General features: G+C 43.2%; 3 protein-coding genes across 9 annotated transcripts; 2 read left to right on the plus strand and 1 right to left on the minus strand.

Annotated features, from left to right (window-relative positions):
- Positions 1–1,610: 1,610 nt before the first annotated feature.
- On the minus strand, positions 1,611–6,398 carry dnajb4 (DnaJ heat shock protein family (Hsp40) member B4). The gene is made up of 3 exons (XM_076745765.1): positions 6,144–6,398; positions 3,943–4,523; positions 1,611–2,452 (listed from the first exon to the last, which is right to left on the minus strand). The coding sequence occupies exons 1-3, from the start codon at positions 6,352–6,354 to the stop codon at positions 2,222–2,224; spliced, it is 1,023 nt and encodes a 340-aa protein (XP_076601880.1). The 5' UTR covers positions 6,355–6,398; the 3' UTR covers positions 1,611–2,221.
- A 1,192-nt stretch (positions 6,399–7,590) lies between these two features.
- On the plus strand, positions 7,591–11,847 carry slc25a24l (solute carrier family 25 member 24, like). Its single transcript, XM_076745270.1, has 10 exons — positions 7,591–7,852; positions 7,978–8,104; positions 8,565–8,652; positions 9,280–9,391; positions 9,509–9,667; positions 10,291–10,428; positions 10,515–10,625; positions 10,790–10,957; positions 11,038–11,176; positions 11,264–11,847. Exons 1-10 carry the CDS (start codon positions 7,730–7,732, stop codon positions 11,449–11,451), a joined length of 1,353 nt encoding a protein of 450 aa, XP_076601385.1. The 5' UTR covers positions 7,591–7,729; the 3' UTR covers positions 11,452–11,847.
- Positions 11,848–12,590: 743 nt separating this feature from the next.
- On the plus strand, positions 12,591–22,289 carry fubp1 (far upstream element (FUSE) binding protein 1). 7 transcript variants are annotated; one of them, XM_076744442.1, is made up of 20 exons: positions 12,591–12,735; positions 13,154–13,277; positions 14,283–14,318; positions 14,438–14,474; positions 14,565–14,611; positions 14,697–14,768; positions 14,871–14,928; positions 15,042–15,204; positions 15,335–15,433; positions 15,648–15,746; positions 15,840–15,942; positions 16,219–16,458; positions 16,560–16,720; positions 16,807–16,958; positions 17,048–17,124; positions 17,311–17,436; positions 17,745–17,819; positions 18,250–18,312; positions 18,840–18,997; positions 19,229–22,289. In XM_076744442.1, the coding sequence occupies exons 1-20, from the start codon at positions 12,643–12,645 to the stop codon at positions 19,235–19,237; spliced, it is 1,992 nt and encodes a 663-aa protein (XP_076600557.1). In that variant the 5' UTR covers positions 12,591–12,642; the 3' UTR covers positions 19,238–22,289. The 7 variants fall into 7 exon arrangements, with proteins under 7 accessions (XP_076600557.1, XP_076600563.1, XP_076600559.1 ...); XM_076744444.1 differs by having other exon boundaries at positions 12,600–12,735; positions 13,154–13,244; XM_076744448.1 differs by lacking the exon at positions 17,745–17,819 and having other exon boundaries at positions 13,154–13,244.
- The last annotated feature ends 134 nt before the right edge of the window (positions 22,290–22,423 follow it).

Genomic DNA, 22,423 nt, shown 5'->3' on the forward strand with positions numbered 1-22,423 from the left:
GCATTCAGGGACCCATGGAGGTCCTTGGTTCCATCACAGAGAGAGAATTTAGCATTGTATAACATAACATCATCAGACTCACAATGAAAAGTTAAAAGACAAAAAATTAATCAATGCAGCAGAATCAGATATATTGTTTTTTTTAATTCCATGCATTCTTCTTCCTGGTAAAAACCGGCTGCCTACATTACCCAGAATGCTTTACCTCTGGCAGTCTGGTTGGAGGTTCGGGTGTGTTATGCCAATAGTAGCGGATGTAGCCTGGAGCAGAAATGAGGAGCAGGCTACAGAAGTTAGTTCAGTGTTGTTGTTTTTTTTCTTCAAACTCGCAGTCTTCAGCTGGAACCGACTCAAGTGATATCACTTGAGGCAATTTTTTAAAACAAGAGACTTTGAAGTGTAAAATCTGTGGAGTTCCCCTTTAAACAACATCTGATTTTCTAGAGAAAATGGGAAATCATAATAGTACTAATATAGTTGTATTTCCAGTCCCCCTTTACTTGAACCAGAACCAGTGTGAGATACAGGCTTTGGAGAAAAGGACTTCCAAGATGTGTAATGTAGCCTTAGACAGCATAAAGACTTCTTATTCTTTTTAAAACGACACACTTCTATATGGTGAAGAATGCTATCGCTGTATATAATCACTGATGAAAGACGGCAATGTCAATAAAATGACAGAAAGGTGCAGTGAGCTGTGATATTCAGTCAAAGGTAAAGTACCGTAAACATAAGTCAGCTGTGATTTGAAATGTATTAATGACTTTTTTCCTTACAAACTACTGTCTGCTCTATTTTAGTGGAATCCCTTGAAGATTCACATTAGGCTGACAAACTCACACACTGAGAAGGAGCAGGTGTGTTTACTCTCCACCCTCCCTGGATAATAGTGACTCATCATTTGCACAAATCTCTAACACATGCGATTTATACACATCTGTGCTCGCAACACGATCAATTTGTGCTTCCAGAGGCCTTCATCTATTTTGGCTAGCCAATAAGCTGACATTTGTTTTAAAACAACATACAGAGCTAGATAGATAGACAGGTAGATAGATGCTAACAGATGCTAACAAATGCATGTTACTGCCATGTAATAACAGCTCACACATGCCACTTAAATGCCACTGTCCCTGCTCTGAACTTAAAAACTAATGAGCACTAATGTCAGCAGCCCAAGTGGCCCTCTCTGTCTGACACGGACCCCGCCTCCGTGGGCCCCTGAGCCATGATGAGTGATGTGGCGTCCCCTGGTGGGAAAGTATAACGGCCTCAGTGTTGGCAGCTGATAGCCAGCAGCTGAGACCAGACAGCTATATTTACACAGTCATAGTTTTGCCATTAGCAAGCATTAAATTCAGTCAGTGTATTTTTAATGTTGATCTTTGCACATCAGGAATCTGTAGAAGCTTTAAAAACAACAAAATGTGACTGTGGAAACATGAGACTTTGTCTGGCGCTGCAGGGAACTGGAGAAATTTGTGTCATATTGCTATGCAGACTGTTAACTGGCTATAAATAGGCCTGAGCAGCATTAACGGTTTCAAAGTGATTATTGAGGAGGAGGATTCATCAAATGCCTCCCCATAACTGAAACAGCTCGAGATCACTTCATGTGGAAATATTTATTTTAAAATTCAAGTTCTTCACATGTCAGCTTCTAAAATGCACACATGATGATCCAGGTGAGTTCATTCAACCACTGTCGTCTTATATAACCTGTACACAAATGTTAAGCCAGCCTCTGAACAGAGCTTCTATCTCGTCATGACCACAGAAACATGAGCGACGGGTTGAAACATGTCAGCGATGAAGCCTGCTGAATCTAAATTAGAGCGAGAAAACGTTTGGCACTGCAGTTTTTCCCAGGATCGCTGGGGTTTTCTTGGCAACTGTGAACTCCTTCACGACCAAATATTTCCAACTAACAAAAAGATAAAGTGATTGTGGCAAAGAGCCACGTACATAAAATGTGTAACGTTCAGATATCAACAACCCAGACAGTCTTTCACCTGCACTTCAATCAACTTGGCATGCACGGTATTTATAAAAACACCACATAGCTCAAAAATAGAAATTGCACGTTCTTCAGTAGGAGGTCCATCTGTGAACTGTCACAACTGTCCTTGTGTGTGTGTGTGTGTGCGCGTGTGTGTGTGTTTGTGTGTGTTTGGTAGCGAGGCTGAGCCCTGTCATGCCATTATCTCCCCGGTCCTTCATCCTAGGTAGGTAAATGCCGTTTCAGGACGTCCTTGGCGTTGCCCGGCAGCGTCTCAGGAAAGTTGACGTCAAACTCCACCACCAGATCTCCTCTCTGCTCTGGGTTTTTGGGGAAGGGGAGACCCTGCCCGGCAACAGTCTTTCTCATGCCGGGCTTGATGACATCGGTGATCTTCATGTTGCACGTCTTCCCGTCTATCGTTGACACGGTAACCGAGCATCCGCACAGCGACTGAAAAGACAGAAATGTGGAAGAGTGAGAATCAGGAGAGCAGCAGCCCACACAGGATCTGCTGTGGGAGAAAATAACCCATGAATCTGTGCATCAGCTCCCATTAAATTTGTACATGTGTAAACTGGGGCTGAGTAATGTGGTTAAAGTGAATTCCGTGACATTCGTAAGGATGATGTCAGCATGCTGCACCATATAACAAATGAATGGAAGTTCACAGATAAAATAAACTGATATTCACAGCAGCTGACTATCATCCATTGTTTGGCATTACATGGAGCAAAAGTGAACTAATTTGTTATTTGTTCACAGGAACAGCTAACATGATGCAGCTGAACTCCTGGCAGATCTGCTTCCTGACATCTGGAAATCAGCTGATATCGAACATAAACATTTTAAGAATCTTAAGACAGTTTAAATGCTTCAGACACGTCTTTGTATTGCAGCTCCTTTTGTAGCTAATTTATACTTCAACATCTGCGATAAGCTGATATTGGCTGGTATTTCAGAGCAGCTCTTCCAGACGGTGTGCAAGTTCCTCTGATTCTTGCAATTCCTCAACTGATGCACCAAACCACCTTCTAAATATCTACAGTTCTGCAGATATAAATACCCTGGAGGTTTGCGCCACTTGGTGGACAGTTAACCTTGAATCGGGCATACTGTAACATTAATCCAAACATGTTTGGCAGGTTTCTGATTGGAACTGAGCCCAATCCATCTCTGTGTTTGTGGTACAAGCACAGGACCATGGACATTTGAAGACTGAGCAAACAATACTCCTTTCTGGAAAGAGTCAGAAGTTAAGGTCCATTGAATATCTTTTCTGGAGCTTTCAACGGTCTTGGTCAGTGGACAGAGTTTGCTCAGCTGTCGTGGACGTGGCTCAGCTGTCATCAGGTGATAACAGGTGGTCTCTCTATTCAAAGATCGCCGTGAATGCTGGATGCGCTGTGAGGTTCAGTGGAAAGTTCTGGAAAAAACTAGTGGTCCAGTGGTGCATGAGTTAAGATTAATTATCAGACTGCTGCTACCACGTGGATGAACTTTGATGCTCATTGATTATATTTACTTTTTCCAATTATCTGGCTATTTGATTTCGGTTGATTTCAAAGATGAGATGAAGCCGTGAGCTCTATCTCTGAGAGTAGGAGGAACCATATAAGTACATCTTGCACTCGCGGTACGTGGGCGGGTGTCGCCTCTCTGCCCTCCCCGTGATACAGCTCCGATTTCTCAATGTTGATGATCTGGATTACATAAGTGCGCAGCCAAAGTGCGTGTGTGTAGTCCAGTACTATGCTCATTCAGTATGTCCGTCCTGTTGAGGCAGACTACCTACAGCTTATTGATTGTGACCAGGGTTTTTGGAGCATCAGCACTCTAAATGTGAGCTTGCTCTGACTCCCCTCTGTGTGACTAATCCATCTATCAGACTCTATTAATACTGCTCTCAGTCAAAGTGGGTGCCGAAATAGAAAACGCCTCACCTGTCGTAAGCTCACGCGCACAGGATACACAATGTTTGAGCCCTCCCGTCTAAAGTGAGGGTGTGGCTTGTCCTTGATGACGAAAACAATGTCGGCAGGGATGGTGTTGGGCGACTCGTCTCCCTCCCTCGGGAACGTGATCTTGGTTCCCTCTTTCCAGCCCCGCTTGATCTCGATAGTGAGAATCTTGTCCTCGGCGCGCATGGTCCTGCCATCTGGGTTTAGCCTTTTGCGAGAGATTTTCATCCTCTTGGTGCAGCCGTGGAAGACCTCCTCCAGGGAGACCCTCAGTTCGTGGATGATTGCCGGGTCCTGCTTCCGGCGCTGCTGCCCTCCGGGCCCGATGTGCCCGTCCCGAGGGAATCCATTCAGGTTGAAGCTGGTGAAGGAGCCGAAGGGATCGTTTCCGTCCACCTCCATGTCCTCGTCGTCTCGGCCGTTGGCTTTACGGCCAAAGAAGATCTCGAAGGGGTTCGAACCCCCGAAGAAGGTGGCGAAGGTGGCGTGGGGGTCCCCATGGAAGGTGTAGGTGAAGGTGCTGCCTTGTCCATCCCCAGTGGGCCCATTTCCTCCCTTGAGACCTGATGGGCAACAGAAATGATTCATCAGTCACTTTAACGTTGACACTCAGCAGTGGGAGAGCTGCCACATGTCATAAGTGACGCCTGTCTCGACAACAGTGATGCACGACACAATCCACACATCATGTATCATCCATGAAGTGATCAATCCACGTTAAATACTGATTTTTACAGCTGCCATCCATTAGCTGATTAATCGATTAGTCATTTGACAGAACTGTTTTGAAACTGGAGTCATTGTGTTACTTTTCAAGCAGAAACATCAAACATTAGAAGGTTAAAGCTTCTCAAGAGTGAGAAGACTTTTCCTCGTCTTGACATTGTCGTGAACTGAACATGTTTGGGGTTTGAGTGTTGATTGGACGAAACAAGGCACGTGAAGACGTCACCTGATGAGTATTTTTCAATCAGCCACCAATGGTTGACCAATATATTGAGAAAATTAGCAGCAGATTAATCAGTTTTGAAATAATCATTGGTTGGAGCCTGTCTACCTGACATTTGTAATGACATTTTAAAAATTTGGTGTTTTGTCTTAATTCAGTCACAACAGCCTGCTGCCTCAGTTTTTAGCATTATAGTGATCCTCAGCATCACATTGCCTTTCATAAAAATGACTCCAATCACAAAGTACCATATACACGGCAAAAACTACTGAACCTGTATATTGGTCATCAACACCTTGAGTTGAATTATTCGTATTGGTATTTATACTCTACAGTACAAAAGTGGATCAAATGATGGAACCTTTTAAAGGACAGTCAGGAACTTCTTTGTCTTTGGTGGACAAATTCGGACACTATACAAACTCAAGATTTTCCAATTTGAGATATTACAGCAGATTATTTCCTCAGGTTTTTCCAATGGCAAGGTTAAAGAAATTGTGTGTCATTAGTAAAACACACATTGATACACAGACTGTAGAATGGCTCAAGTGAGCCTTTAAATGAGCCATATCATACATATGTATATTCATTTTGTGGTACTTCTAGCACACATTTGCATGCTTTACTGGTGAAAAAACACCCTGTTTCACTAACAGAGGCATTTCTGAAGATGTTCAGAATGTCAGCTTTGACATTAGGTGACAAAAACAAGACAAATTCATGAAAAGCACAATATGCCATCCAGTTTTTGATACATGGATGTGTGATCTGTGGTCTGTCTCCCTTCCTCATGCAACATGCTTCCCACCTATAACCATCTGCACCCGAAGCTTCTGCCATCTGGACTGAAAATTCAACCTTTCTGATAAAACACAACACTGTAGGTACGACCCAGACTCAGACATGATCAAATGCTATTCTTTTTCTTTCACAGCAGCCACGTTCTTGAGAAAATCTGTGGCAGAAATGGTGACAAGCCTTTTCTCCCTCTTACAACACAACATCTTATGACTGCACATACAGTTTAATGACCATTTCTTAGAATAAAATGCACAGAGCTGTGGACCTATAATGTGCTGAACAGCTGTTTTGTGGGCCTGCTGGGTGCAGTGAGGGACTTGAATTAAAGCCAGCTGTGCTGTACATCCATCCAGGCTTTATAACGGGTTATAGCGGTATGCTGAGGGTGAAATAAGAGCCGCCACCCGCGGCAAAAATGACAGAAACACATTACCTTCCTCTCCATACTGGTCATAAACCTCTCTTTTCTTCGGATCACTGAGGACTTCATAAGCTTCGGCGATTTCCTTAAATTTCTCCTCGGCGGCTGCAGACTTGTTTTTGTCCGGGTGCCATTTCAGCGCTTGTTTTCTGTAAGCTTTCTTTATGTCCTCCTCTGTGGCTCCTTTAGAGATGCCCAACGTTTTATAATAATCTTTACCCATCTTTTTTTCACGTGTCCCCGAATACGGATGATAGAATCGGCCTGGAAAGCAGACAAGCCGTTGGAGAGGAGCTGGCAGGCTGGAGCGGGTCTGGTCGGCGGCTGGCTGTCGGAGCAGAGAAGCGGCCTCAGTCTGGACGAACGGACGGGTTGAGGCCACAGACTGAGACGCGCTGAGGGATGAAAACCATTTAGAGGCGGTTAGTCAACGCCGTGGACCTTGTGCTATGTGTCCGTCTCTGGATGAGCCTCTTTAAATAGCTCCCTCTCCTGCATCCACAGCGTCAAGTTCAGCACAAGAGGCAGATCTGGTTCCGGTGTTGGAGCCCCGGTGTGTGTCAGGATGGAGTACAGGGGAAAAGAAATAAATTAATGTACTTAAAGGAAAGGCAGCTCCTAATAGCTGGGTGATATTTATTAGAGTGGGCTTCAAAATCATGCTCATGGCCGGATTATGCGTGCATTTAATGTTTAATTATTGCTGAACTTTTATTGTCTAATAGCAGCAGCTGTAGTGACAGTTAACATAATAAACCCCATAAACAATATTTATTTATTTAAATCCCAGTTAGCTAATGTAAGAGCAACATGAATGCATTTACAATAGTATTTCTATTTATTGAGTGTATTTATAATAGTTCCATGAGGAATTTCACATGTATTTGAGTATTTGATGAGCCTGCATGAACCTGGCACAGGTGAAATATGTTAAATATACTTCACGAGTCTCACCTTTATGTTAAAGTGTGTTTTTAAGAAATTAAAAATATATACATCCAATATCATATGACAACTAAACTAAACAAATGACAGCAGTTAATTGTAGATTCATACACAGCAAACCATTGACCAATGAAGGCTTTTTGTACTTCACAGAAATTTATGCATGCATGCGTGTGTGTGTGTGTGCGTGTGTGTGTGTGTGTGTGTGTGTGTGTGTGTGTGTATCCAGATCAGCCTCATTGTATCCATCTCAACACATCAAACCCTATTGATTGCTCAGTTTCAGCATATTTACACGTTTATGTAATTATTATTGTATTCTTACAATGTCTGAGTACTCTGTCAACGGCTCCATGGGGTGGAGGGTGGGGGGGGGGCACAGTGATGAGCGAGGATGATGATGAGCCGCCGGCTCCCTCGCAGCCACAGCGCCACCTGCTGTACCTCAGAGAAAATCTTTTCCCTTTGCTGTATGTAAGAAGCGCTCATCGCTTTGGCACCGAGCTCTGCCCATGAGTCAGCGTCAGAGCAGGGCTGCAGGTCAATCATCTGATTATTATCAATGCATTGTTACTCACTTTAAACGGAGCCGATGAGGCTGACTGCTTTATTCATATCATCATTTTTCGGGCTGATTTGTCTCTAAACGAACCATGGATCAGTTTCGTGGCTTATTTGCTAAACTGGACCAAAACCAGGATGGATTCATATCTGTGGCGGAGCTGCACAACGAAATGAGGAAGCATGGGATCCTCTCAGCGGATGGCAAGGTCCAGGTATTCTTCACAGGCTTTATTATTATCATTACTATTATGAACAGCATGTACTGTATGTGCCAGGCTATTATTTAATTAATAAATTCAAGTGCTGGTCACCACAAACCTGCTATGCTTTCTCCTAGAATATCATTGATTCTTATGACAAAGACAAAGATGGCCTGTTGGATTATCAAGAGTTCCTCAGCTACATGACGGACAGAGAGAGGAAATGGAAAATTCACTTTTATGACCTTGACAAGAACAAATGTGGTGAGTGCTCAGAGCTTTATCTCTTGAAAAATGTTGCACATTCATTCAAGGAGACATAAGAAAACGCTGTAATGCAAAGTAGCCTTGTTGAATACATACAATATGTGTTGATTATTGAATTTGTTTTTGAAGCATTGCACCTCCTGTTTTGTTCTTTTTTGCTACTCATGTACAAGATAAGTAGTCCTACTTGGGTATATTCTTTTCTTAATGATCATAAATGTTAATTCTTTAACAATAAATTGTATTTTCAAGGTCAGATAGGCAGGGCAGGTATGGTGTGTTTATGGTACACAGTCACAATACGCCGCACAGTACTGCAGACTGTGACCCTTGCACTCATTGAGTTTCCAGTATCACTTGCCAGAAATGTTAAGTACAGACATCTCTTGACACTCTGCAGAGTATAACTGGAAGAGCAGTATCTGTTTGTAATTCTGTGCATTTCTTCTCTGATCAGGAGTGATTGACCAGGAGGACATCATTTGTTTGTTTAAGGAGTTAGGAGTGGTCATATCAAAGCCGAATGCAAAAAAAATAATTCAAATGTAAGATCTTTTCGCCCACTACCTCATGGATTTGTTGTTGTATTTTAACAAGCATTCCCTCATGTGAAATATAAAAACCATTTGTAGTTATGGGATTAAAACATACTGGTGCATAGTTCATAAGTTCATCATGTCACTGCTTTCTAAACACGTGTTATACCGTAAAGATTCTGGCATCACTGTACAATAAGGCATACTTACGCTGTAATGGGCTGACACATGATCACAGATTATATTATAAATGGTCATTCATGCTTACGGATCAATAATGCAGGTAAATAAGTTGTGGCTCAGCAGGTCTCCACCAGCCTTTATTAATGAAGGTTTTCACCTAACATTAAGCCTGCAGGTGCAAAGGAATAAATGAATGCTACACAGCCAAAAAGCTCTGTCATTTAGGACTCACCATCTGTCTTATTACGGCTCAGTCACCAATCAGTCACTTATTACTGATCAACAATATATTACCAGCATGATTTACAGCACCTTTTTGTAAAGTGATGCTTTAGACACATTTTGATGGCAAAATACGCAGCTGGTCATTAAGATTCTTCATTACAGTTAGCGATGAAACAAACCAACAAAGCACTGAGTCTGTGTTGTGGCCGTCCTTTCTGTGGCCACCAGGATGGACAAGGACAGCTCCATGACAGTGGACTGGGGTGAATTCCTGCACCATGTCATCCTCAACCCTGTGGACAACATCGGGGAGCTGGTGTCCTCGTGGAAACACAGTCTGGTGAGATAAAGCAGGGGTGTGCACAAACTATGATGCATGCACCGTCCACTTAAGCATGAGTAACAACATGCCGATTAAAGGATGATAAATATAATTGCTCATTTCGTCCGTTTGTAGGTTTTTGATGTGGGCGAGAGCCGGGCAATGCCCATCGAGTTCCCCGAGGAGGCGTCTGGCTTTGGTGTGTGGAGGACGTTTGTTCTTGCTGCAGGGCTGGCAGATGCTGTATCCCGAAGTGTGACGGCCCCCATTGACCGCCTCAAGACCCAGCTTCAGGTCAGCTCCGCCACCAGGTGCTACTTTATGAGTGAAATGCATGGGTGGATTTATTTATTTCTACATGATTTGATAAATTTATGAATGTCTGATCCCAAACAAAATACCCAAGAATGTGTTACTTGCGACACTTGTTTTTTTTTTGGATGGTCGTCAATGGAGCAGTAAATTAGATACAGACACCTAAGAAAACACCTCCAGGTGTGCATGGCAGCGGCTGAACTGTGAGAATAATATTTCACTCTCTTTTCAAACAGTTTGTTGTAAGACATTTGCACAGAATCCAGAGCTGCTCACACTGGACATGAAGCTTGTGCAGGTTTTCTGTGATTACTGTATTCCTGCCTTTCAGCTGTTTCAGCTGTTCTAACAGAGCACCTTCTCGATCTGAACACTCACATAAAGTGTCTTTAACACAATAACCGAAGCTCAAAGATGCACTTAGGAGGGGAGGGATCCTCCTCTGCTGCTCTTGTTGGGGTCTCCTCCATGTTCTCCCCATTTAAGGTGCTATATAAATATAGCACAATATCACTAATTGTATATGATATTGTATGTAATGTATAAACTGTTTTTGCCTATGAAAGTGATTCACATGAGAGTATTTTCTGTGCGCTCTGCAGGTTCATGGATCCAAGGCCTTCTCCCAAGGCTTTCAGGAGTTGAGGGCAGGTGGTCTGCGGTCGATGTGGCAAGGCAACGCCGTCAATGTGCTGAAAGGAACACCGCAGTCAACGCTACAGTGTCTCATCTACGCCCAGGTGTGACTCTCTAATGTGAATAATTGATGCACCAGTCTCCTATTTCCAATTTTCAAGCACACTCAGAGCTTCTCTGCTTTGTCCAGATGAAGGCGTACACCCAAAACAGAACGCAGGAGACCCTGACGGTGCAGCAGCGTTTTGGCTTGGGTTGTGTGTCTGGTGCTGTTGCTCACGCTGCCTTCTACCCTTTAGAGGTATCAGAGATCAGTGGCAGGTCTGAGTGCTTTCACATTTCTGTCCTGTCCTGTGTTTTGTCACAGCATCTGAACATTATTGAAGTATAGATTATTAAAAATATGAAATATCAGTTTGTCCTAGTCTGAGTAATTGAGATGATCTCCTCTTGTCTCCCCCTCAGGTGCTGAAGGTGAGGTTGAACCTGCAGCAAGCTGGAACCTACCACGGTGTTGTGGCATGTGCCCAATCAATTTACAGACACGAGTCAGTGTCCTCCTTTTACAGAGGATTCAAGCCGAGCATCCTCTGCATGATCCCCTACGCAGGTGTGGAGTGTGCAGTTCATCAGGTGAGACAGAACAACACTCAGAGATCAGATACATGTTCGTCTGAAAGATGCTCTCTTTAACCTTTTGCTTCTTATTGCAGTCAATCATGAACTGGGCAAAGAGTGATCCGGCCTACAACAGCGACTCCAAACTGTTTTTCTTCAGTTTTGTGGCCTTTGCTTCCGGACAAATGACCAGTTACCCACTGGCGGTGATCAGGACCCAGCAGCAAGCTCAAGGTAAACCCTGGCTTTTTCTGCGACACATCATTTAGGAGATTTGAGACAATCTGAGTCGTTTAACTCGTCATTTGTCTTGTTTTCCAGCTTTCAGCTCAGATTCACGTCCAGCTTCAGGCGTATTACAAGGACTTATAGGGATATATGACAGACATGGAATTAGAGGTTATTATAATGGAATGGGAGCCAGCTTCGTCAGGGCTATTCCCTGTGCGCTGATAAACTACACCTTAACAAGAAAATTTGAAAACTTGTTTTCTTCAACAGAGCCTTGAATGGAGCAAGAGGTTGCTTTCTTTCTGTGGTGAACTGTTGCTTTAAAAAATGTTTTTTTCAGGGATTTGACCAGGAACACAACCTAAAAGCTGTGAACTATATGTGTTTATCAAGTGTCCAGTAATGAGTGGGGTCCTTAAAAAATGGCTGAAAGTGCAATTTATGTCAGCTAGACATGAATGATCATGTGATTCAACCTTCAGTACATTTGTTGCTTTAAGGTTTACCACCGACTAGGAGCACAAGACATGTAGTTTTTAAATACACCTCGCTAAATGCTGATGCATGGACTTGACTTGAACTTTAAAATGTGACCTGGTGTAATAATGGGCTCTGTAAATGAGGACATGTGTTGAAATGTGAGCTGTACAATAAAATGTTATTTAATGACAGGCATCTTCTTTTCCATTTATTATTAACATGTTATGAGTTTCTTTATAATGACCTGAACTAAATGTGTCTTACACAACAGGTATGTAAATATTTGAGTGTTTAAAGGTATTGGATGTGGAAGTGTTATGACAGTTGTTAACTTATCTATGTCATCTAACATGGTAGCGACAGATAAGTGGCTGAACTTTCTATTTATGTCTGTGAGACATGAATTATCATAAAGTGGCTTGATTGATTAAGCCAAGTTTGGAAAAAAAAACTAACATCAGAGGACTATGGGAAATTAATTTTGAAATTTGCATTACTCATTACTGAAATAAACATAAAACACTATAGATACTAAAGTATAAAAACTGCAATGAAAGACACAACTTTTCAAATTCTAATCCAATAATAACTGATAGGATCAATTCTTCCTGCAGGACTGATTTTACTTTTATCTACATTTTGCGGCTAATAGCGCTATACACTTACTTAAAGCACAAATGTAGGATTTTTATTTAGGATGGAGTTAATATCGTGGATTAAAATGTGATGTTCTTTTGTTAACCCCATCAAGACTCGAGAAAACACGCGAGAAAATGTATTAGAGCAAAAGTAAACAAAACTAAAGACTTAGCTAACCAATTTTCCATATTACATGTAGATTAGCACTGGCAAGCAGCGACTGTGGAATCAGATTAAACAAAAGTACGTGATAGTTATCGCGAGATGTCATTTGACCGCGAGTTCCCCGTCCACATCCTGTGGATGTAACCCGCCATCTTGTTGCGCTGAGGAGGAGAAGAGCAGCAGATATGGCTGACTACAGCAGCGTGGCTCCCCCGTCCTCTAACGCCGGTGGCGGTATGAACGATGCTTTTAAAGACGCTCTACAGCGAGCACGACAGGTACAAAGACAATTGTCTCATTTAGCTTAAGATCAATTTCGAAGTCAGGACCGAAAATCGAGTTTCGCTGCGTTTTGCCGTTACGCACGGCATCACGGCGGGCTACGCTACGCTAAGCTAACGAATAATGACTTGCTACATCAAACTGCAAAAGCAAAAATAGATGTGAAAACAGAAGCGATCTTTGCTGGGTTTACTGATTACGTTAGACAATGATATTATTTATTATTTAACCCAAGCGTTGTGTGGATTAGTATCAAAACCACTAATCCAAAGTGGAAGTATTCGCTTTCCTTTGTTGGTTCAGACTTCCGGACAGAAGCGCAGGCCGCAGCCAGCGTGATTGCATAAACGCAGCAAACACGAAAGGCAAAGAAACCATCTGAATTGTTGTTTTCTTTCTTATTTTTTGTTTCAGATTGCGGCAAAAATCGGCGGCGATGGCGTTGCGGCACCCCCCACGAACGAATTTGGCTACGGAGGCCAGAAAAGGCCCCTGGAGGACGCTGGTGGGTATTTTCCCATGCCTAACCTGAATATCGGTCAGTGACTCAAATCGATTCAATGCAAGTCTTGATAGTTAATGCTTGCCTGTGTGTTGTAGCAGCTACTAAATAGTATTTGCCAAGTAATGATCGTAGCTAAATTAAATCTACAGTCATATTGTCATTACAATAAACATTTTCTCCAGCAAGTCGTAATATTGTGTACATGACCACGTTACTAACCACGTGAGCAGCTAATTTTCATGTTATTAATGTGTTAGACTTAAGGCTGTGCAGACTGTTTGTTAGTTATTGCATGTATTTAGAGTGAGTTGGATGATATTTTCATTTTTTTCATGGCTGTTTCAAATCAATGCCTGGCAATGAACGTGTATTAATATTTGTGGAATTATTAAATATGTGATCACAAGATTTGATAAAACCTATGTGTGGGTGGAAAGGATTTTGAGAGCCATTATATAATATGGGCAGGTTGAGTCATTGTTAACTTGTAACACAGGAAGTGTGAAGTATCTTATTGCAATTTAATCGCAGATTGCATCATCATCCACAGGGTTTCCAGTTTATTAAGTACACTGAGGTACAAGTAATGAAGTCTAATACAACAATCCTGCAGTAAAGGCCCTGAAGGTGATAATGTTCAGTTTTTATTTGAAGTGTTAGAGAAGTGTTGACTTAACTAGCAGTGCAGTCAACGACACCACAAACTACAACCTCCAAAAGGCCCCTGAAGGCCAGTCAGCTCCTCCAGCAGTTTCGACACTAAAACACAAACTTAACGACCTTGAGGGAGATTGGCTTTCTTGCAGGACTGTTGAATTTGGCTGCGTTCAGTGAAGTGCACCTTAAGCTGGCAATAGAGAGCATATTCCAGCTCTGTATGTGTGTGTGGGCTCCTGTGGTTGGATAACTTCAACACCTTTTGCGTTAACTGTTTAAATTTCAGGCGATGTTGATAAGCCATTTTTCAGATTGAAGAACACTGTTGTGATGGTAGGTTTGAGAGATACTTATGCTGGTTATTATGTCATGTTGTCACAGACCAACCAGAGACCAAGAAAGTGGCTACAAATGATGGTAAGTGGCCCCATGATAGAGTTTTGAAAATTAACACGCATTGGAAACTTGGTGTGTGGGCGACTATTACCTGTGAATTGTTTTTCCCCTCTAATGAGTTGTAATGTCTTTTTTTCCAGCCTTTTCAGCAATGGGAGGCATGGGTGGCCCCCCAAGGTAAATGCTCAAGTTAAATAAAAGTATTTTTGTATTCTACTTTTGGCCTTTAATTGCAAAGCTCACCTTCATTTGTCCTGTTGTTCTCAGGTCAATATCAGAGGAATTCAAAGTTCCAGATGGGATGGTTGGATTCAGTAAGTTTTATTTCCGACAGCAAAAGCATCATCTCAGTGTTGTTGTTATTGAACATTTGGAGATAACACGCTGTTTTTCTTCCAGTAATCGGACGAGGAGGTGAACAGATATCACGGCTGCAACAGGAATCTGGATGCAAAATACAGATTGCACCTGGTGAGAGCTGCCTGCTGCTGTTGTGATTGTCACTCATTCCACAAAATGGTGGTTTTGTTTATTGCTGTAGGGTTTGCATTAACTGCTCCTTGTTTGTTATAGACAGTGGAGGGATGCCAGATAGATCAGTGACATTAACAGGACCACCAGATTCCATCCAGTAAGTAAAGCCATTAAATTCCATTTAATGCCCCCCTGCAGTGGCCATGCTACTTTTAGAAGCATGCAAATGACCCAGCAGAGTGTGTATGATGACCATTTTTCTTTCACCAGGACTGCAAAGAGGCTACTAACAGAGATCGTTGAGAAGGGGCGTCCGGCTCCAGCGTTCAACCACAACGACGGCCCCGGCATGACTGTCCAGGAGATTATGGTCCCTGCCTCTAAAGCCGGACTCGTCATTGGGAAGGGAGGAGAGACCATCAAAAGCCTTCAGGTGAGTGTCCAGCTCGTGTTTGAGGAGCAGGGTGGGTCTAGTGACTACAGGGACTGTGTTTGAAGCAGGGCACGCATTGGGTACAGACACCCTTTGATGGCGTGTGTTTGCTTCTTCTGTTGACCTGCAGGAAAGAGCTGGAGTGAAGATGGTCATGATCCAGGACGGACCCCAGAACACAGGTGCAGACAAGCCACTCCGCATTTCAGGAGAACCATTTAAAGTTCAGGTGGGTCGTCACTCTGTGATGTTATGCTTAGAACATTGAACAAGCTTTGGCAGAGTGAGGTGTCCCTTTTTATGTTTAATTGTATGTGAGCGGTCTCTGCTTTCATCCCTTTGTCGAGTGAATCCAGGACGTCCTTTTACATGCCTCATTATTTGTCTCCATGGAGACCAGTGGAGAAGTGCTGTAATTAGATGTACTTTTCTTCTCTCTTCAGCAAGCCAAAGAGATGGTGATGGAGCTGATCAGAGATCAAGGCTTCAGGGAGCAGCGGGGCGAGTATGGCTCACGGCTTGGAGGAGGCGACAGCTTGGATGTGAGTGTTATTAAGACATTGTTTCTTTTTTCAGTTTGGAGACAAGGGTTTAAACCTCCTCCTTAATTTTGGGTTTTGTTTGCTTTAAATCAGGTCCCCGTCCCCCGGTTTGCAGTAGGCATTGTAATTGGCAGAAATGGAGAGATGATCAAGAAAATACAGAACGACACAGGCGTCAGGATTCAGTTCAAACCAGGTGAGTGATTAAGATTTTACATTTCTGAAAAGAACTGAGAAGCAACCACAAAGAAATGTGGTAGAATTGTGGACGGTCCGTGATGAAAACTCATGCACCACGCTGAAAAGCTGATGTATAACCCCAACCCTAAACTTATCTGAGACCTGAACACAGCCGAGACTTCTGTAGAGAGACCATAGATTTTAAAGAGTCGTGTCAATTAAAGAGTGTGATCCACTTGTTCAGTTTAATCGCAGCACCGGAAAGTCTTCAATTTCTCTTCTCTCCCTCCAGACGATGGCAGCACACCAGACAGGATAGCACAGATCATGGGCCCCCCCGACCAGGCTCAGCACGCGGCAGAAATCATATCCGATCTGTTGAGGAGCGTCCAGGCCGGCGGGCCTCCGGGGCACGGGGGTGGCAGGGGCCGTGGTCGTGGGCAGGGGAACTGGAACATGGGCCCCCCTGGTGGCCTGCAGGAGTTTACCTTCACTGTCCCAACCATGAAGACCGGCCTCATCATTGGAAAAGGCAAGTCCTCCACACCCCCTCGTGGGCTCTAATGGAGAAAGCCTGATGAATTGATAGATGTAAATGTGTTTGTGGTTAATGTTTGTTGATGAACTCTTCAGGTGGTGAGACAATCAAGGGCATCAGCCAGCAGTCCGGAGCCAGGATCGAGCTGCAGAGGAATCCTCCCCCCAACGCTGATCCCAACATCAAGATGTTCACAGTCCGCGGCTCCCCTCAACAGATCGACTACGCCAGGCAGCTGGTGGAGGAGAAAATTGGGGTGAGGCGCATACGCAGAGATTTATTATTATGCAGATAATTGTCTCTTCTGAGCTCGTTTACTGACTGGGACGTATTTCTTCTCAGGGACCAGTCACTCCAATGGGTGGCCCGCACGGCCCCCCTGGTCCACACGGAGGTCCAGGCCCACATGGTCCTCCTGGACCACCCGGACCTCCTGGTGCTCCCATGGGTCCGTACAACCCTGGCCCGTACAACCAGGGACCTCCAGGACCACAGTGAGTGCCACATCTTTCAAGCTCTTTGTGATGATGTGAATACAGGAGAGGATGTGGGAGGCTGATGGCTTTTTGTTTTCTTTCTTCAGTGGTCCTCCTGCGCCTTACCAGCCTCAGGGGTGGGGCAATGGCTACCCACACTGGCAACAGGGACAGCCCGACCCAAGTGAGTGCCTGCTGACATTTGCCAGAAATTAAAAAGCTTTTTATGATTGTCCTCCCTGGTCGAGCAGACCTTTCCATCAATGCTCTCAGACCCACATCACATTATATAATGGATAGCTGCAACTGGATATTTATAGCTTTTATGTTGCTCTTTGTTTGGTTAAAAAAATGTATTTGTTGTGTCCAGATAAAGCAGCAGCTGACGCCAACGCAGCAGCGTGGGCAGCCTACTATGCCCAGTACAGCCAGCAGCCGCAGGCTCCCATGACCCCGACAAGCGGCGCTCCCGGCACGACTCAAACCAACGGCCAAGGTAACTGAAGCGTTTCTCGTTAGCAAAGTGTCTGCGCTTCAGGAATTAGATGAGCGTAGAGCAGTGTAGTTTACTTCAGTAGCGTCTGTGCTCATGACTTCCTGGTGTCGCTAACAGGAGAGAAGTTGGTTTGGTTTCACCTTTTAAATGACTTTGCTTTTACACAGCACCTTTTCTTTTTTTTTGTGTAACCCCAGGGACAGGATAGTTTTCCTCCACCATTCCTAGGCTTACAGCTCGACCCAGGCAGGTGGAGGACAAACTGCTGAGAATGATTCACTAATTACAAGTACCGTTTTTTTTAACAGGTGACCCACAGGCTGCAGGTCAGAGTGGACAGGCAGATTACTCCAAGGCCTGGGAGGAATATTACAAGAAAATGGGTATATGATCGTAGCTTCAGTGTACACCTATTAACACAAGCCAGTCTAAACAGCCACAGGGCTTCATTCGGCTTCTTTTTCAGGTCTGGGTATTTGTCAGTACTGCTGGCCTGCTGTGGAGCTTTTTCACTGTGCATCCACTTGCTTTGACATTTGACGCCTGTGCTGTTTAGACTGCAACACTTGACTGTCTACAGGACTGAGCTGTCGACACAGAACCACCTTTTATGAGCTTAGAGTAGCTTATTTTCCAGACTATCTTAGGGTTTTATCAACACTGATGGCAGAGTTTTCCACGTGCCACGACTGTGTTACTGCTACTGAATGTGTGTAGAGTTAAATGATGCCATGTAGGGTCAACGTTGTGAATCTGTTTCTGATTTCATCTAACGCTCGGATGCATTGACACTTTTTTCCCTTGTCTTTGCAGGTCAACAGAGTCAACAACCTCAGGACTACACGAAAGCCTGGGAGGAGTATTACAAGAAACAAGGTTGGTACTCTTGAAATCAGACTTTATGAGGAGATCGTACTTATTTCAATGAACATCTTACTCCCCACTGAGGCCTTTTTTTTAGTTCCCTTCCTGATAAAGAACACCATCCATAAAATGGATGATGCACAGTGTTGTGGTGGTGTTCCTGTGTAGCTCTGAGGTGAATGTTTTTAGTGTTGAAGGGCAGCTGCGCTCCTCTAGCAGCCTTCTGTGGTGGAGCAGCTGCTCCCCCAGCTGCCCGACACAAAGGCAGAAGGTTTCTGACCCGACACCCAGAGAAAGTGGTGCTGGGTTCGTTCCCCTTCTCACAAACTCTGGATTTAGAAACGGCTCTTGAAACGCTGTTGTTATTGCTTCATATGTTGGGATGCGTACATGTAAAGATCTTACTTACAGTGAAAAGAGAAACAGCTTTTCACTTCCTGGTTAACTGGTCACACTATACGACTTTAATGCATTTAAATATGGATGTAATAACCTGAAGCGACTGGTCATGCTGATGGGTTCTCTGTTTTACCCTCCAGGTCAAGCGGCCCCTCAGGCCACAGCGGCGGCCGCAGCCTCCCAGCCCGGAGGCCAGCCAGACTACAGCGCCGCCTGGGCGGAGTACTACCGCCAGCAGGCCGCTTACTACGGCACAGCCAACCCCCAGACGATGGGTGCAGCACCACAAGCCCCTCAGGTACACCCCCGATTAGAATCTGCCCTCCACATCCACTGAATACTCAATTCTTCTGTGCTCTAACCGCCTTCAGTCCTCAGGGTTTACAGGGTTCCAGTGACTGCAGCAGCTTCACAAACTTAACCAAAACACTTTCCTCCACGCAGGTTTTAAACTTTAATTTTGGGAAGCTGAGTCCACTGTTTCTGCTGTTAACATGCAATGTATCTTCTATGTATTTTTTTTGCACAGGGCCAGTAATGTGAAGTGGACATAAAGTAAATGCTACATTGTCGAAACAAAATCCTTTGTTAAATGTTTGGATGCAGACGCCTTGATGAAGATCTTAAATTTCCTTGGTTTCAAAGTGTTTCACATAGATGGCAGATTACCCGGCGAACACGTCCTCTTTCTTTTTTTTTTTTTTGTTTTCCTTTTTCTTGTAAATGCTTTATTTTTAGTGAGGTAATTATACATATGGTCATTCCAGCCCTGTATCTACATTAAATGTGGTTAGAAGTCATGTTTATTAAACTGTAGACATTACCATGTAAATCATCTCAGTTTTAAAATGCTATTGCCTGTTGTGTTTTTGCAATAAAACAAACTGAAACCTCCTGTGTTGGTAAGTTGGGGTGGTTTTAAACCAAAAGGGTTGAGATGGATTTCTGTATGTTTTTGTTTTACGGAAAGGGGGGGGGGGGGGGTTGAAATGCGAGGCCATGTGTGGGTTTAATTGTCCAAAAAAAGTTGACTCAAAAGTTGTGCTGTCCTGTCTCTCTCCAACTGTCTATAAGGCTCTTAAATACATTATGTGCGTGCAGCGATCCTGAGCGGTTCAGACCAACAAACGTCCTTGTTGATAGACTTTTTTTTGACACTTCTGTTTCCTGACTTTAGCCGTAGACGGATGTTTGTCCTCAGAAAGTTGACAGATATCTCCTGTACCGTAACTCATGCATTAACTGCGTTGCTGTAGCGCTCTTTTGTTTGAAATTGTGCTGACATTGTTGAGGTAGTATGCACTGTATTTTCCCTTGATAGACACTTCCTCCTCCACAGGCAAGTTTAGAAAGGCGGTAAGCAAGTATCTTTCTTAACATGTTCCCCAGAAAACGTGGTTGCAAGAAATGTTGCATATTTTTAGTGTTACATATATCTATTTTTTTGTGCTGTTCTTCTTCCAGGACAGTCAGGTAAAATTGCCACTGTATCCAAAAATGCATTGAAACGTTTGTCTTGCCCATTTGAAATTGCGAACTGCCTCAAATGTGTAAATTTGTTTTTTTAAAATGTTTTTTTAATATAAAAACATTGCAAAAATCCTTTTTGCTGTGCCCATTCTGTTAGTGTTTATCCAAGATAAGAACGTAGATGTTGTAGGGTCGGGGGTGGCTAAGCAGTCTTCATCCATCAGTTGAGCCCTCCTATACTGTAAGTACAAACCTGTGACTGACTTTGAGAGATACCCGCCTTTTTTTTTTGATGCTTTATGAACTGCAAAACATGTAGTATTTTTGTCAAATATTGCCATTTTCCCCTTGTCTCTGGGTAAGTATGAAATGTTGTGAGGAGAGGAATAGTCCTGTAGCCACATGTTTGAGACTCATTTCCCGTTCACACCTTGAATCTCTGTAGATGGTGCAGGTAGCATTTCAGTGCCAGTTGGATTTCTGAACTGAGGCTTTGAATGTCAGCACTCTGTTACACTGTCGGCAGGAACTGTTTGTCCATGTGGTTTTTTGCGTTTTGAACTCCTGACCTGCTAAGTGCCATTGTCTAGTTGAGACTGTTATGTTTTTCAATGCCATTTATTGCAACATATTGCTTAGAAAAACAAAGTCATACTGCATAACTCCAGTGTAGCATGCTTAGGTTTCTGCTATTACTTTAATGTCCTATATGAGCATGTGGAATGCTAGTAGTGGAAGTGCTTCTGACTAGTTCAGTATTGACATATTTCTGAATGAGCACTCTTGTGAAAGGCTGTTAATTTTAAGATATATATACAAAAAAAAAAAATCTTTGACTGCATTGTTCACTGATGGCAAACAGTGCAATATATCTGATCTTTGCAGTGTCGTCCCAGACCTTGCACCTTAGGTTCTGCTGCAATAACACAGGTAAGCGAAACCTAAGGAAACCAGTGTTTTTGTCCAGTGACATGACCAATATCCATGCAAAGAAATGCTTACCTGTGTCTTTAACTTGCCTCAATGCATTCATGCCCAATCGTAAAGAAAAGTATGAACAGGCCTTTAAGATGATCTGTCTTGAATGAACTGCATGACTATGAGCTGTGTGATCTGTTCCATGAAGTTTGACTCTATTCAGAACCAGTTGTTGCATAGGCTCACTGAGGAAATGCTGTCATTGTCGTATGTGATTTAATATTTGATGCTAGTCTTATCTTTGCACCCCGGTAAGTCTTTGAGTGATCGTACAGCGATGCTTTAGTCACCTTTGGTACTTTAATCTGCATGCCATGCAAACCTGTTGACAGAAGTTAGCAATGTGCCCAACTGTTAGGTCAAAAAAAGAAAAAAACAAACGGTGAAATACATGATTATTTTTTTTTTCTTGCAAATTTCTCTGTCGTGGTGTGAATCTGCCCTGAAGTGCAGTGCAAATCTCCTATTGAAATGCTGCTGCCTTCACTTCTCACTCACAGTGTTGGAGGATGCTGCAAGCTTAGGTCATAGAAATCAGGCCCTGTCGTAGTTTGTCCCCAAAAGGAGGAATCCTTTGAGTCAATCCCACTGCTGAACGTAGACCGTTCAAGAGCTCCAGTAATAAGGTAAAACAGCAACGCAATGAAATTCAATTTCTGTGATTGCAAAGTGTTGGTCAGATACATGTTTTTCAGCTGGGACTGCCTGTTTCTGTAACCCATGATGCCATAGTGTATTTAGAGTTGTCTGATGGTTGTTTATCGCTTCAATGCCTTCATCAGTAACCTTTAGTCAGTAGGAATGTGCTTTAGAAAGTTGGATGAGGACAGGAACTAACATTCTCTCAATGACGTATGCACTTCTATTGGCAGTAAATTTGGGGTTTTCAGTGTAAAATCACTTTTCTGTGCAGTTAAAGGGTTGAGTTTGTTTGAGACTGTTGGCTCTGTACACGTGAGATGCTCGGTGTTTCAACACAGAGTTCGTGGGGGTGTAGAAGACAAAACAAGGAGCATGCCTTAGAGGTAAAAGGTTTCATGTGCTGTGTGTATTATCAAATCTATTGGACTTTGTTTTCTGAATCAACTGTACTGACTTTTGAAATGTTGCCATGTTCATTAATAAAGTTGTAACAAACTGGACTAATTACTGGAGTTTTATTATCGGTTTGTAGAGAAAACTTCCAAATATACAAAATACACAAAAGACCCTGAGCCTGCCCACCCAAACTATGATTCAGAGGCCAGAACATATCAAGTGTATGGTAATAGTGTTA

The sequence above is a fragment of the Chaetodon auriga genome, chromosome 12, assembly GCF_051107435.1.
Source record: "Chaetodon auriga isolate fChaAug3 chromosome 12, fChaAug3.hap1, whole genome shotgun sequence".
Taxonomy (NCBI): Eukaryota; Metazoa; Chordata; class Actinopteri; order Chaetodontiformes; family Chaetodontidae; genus Chaetodon; species Chaetodon auriga.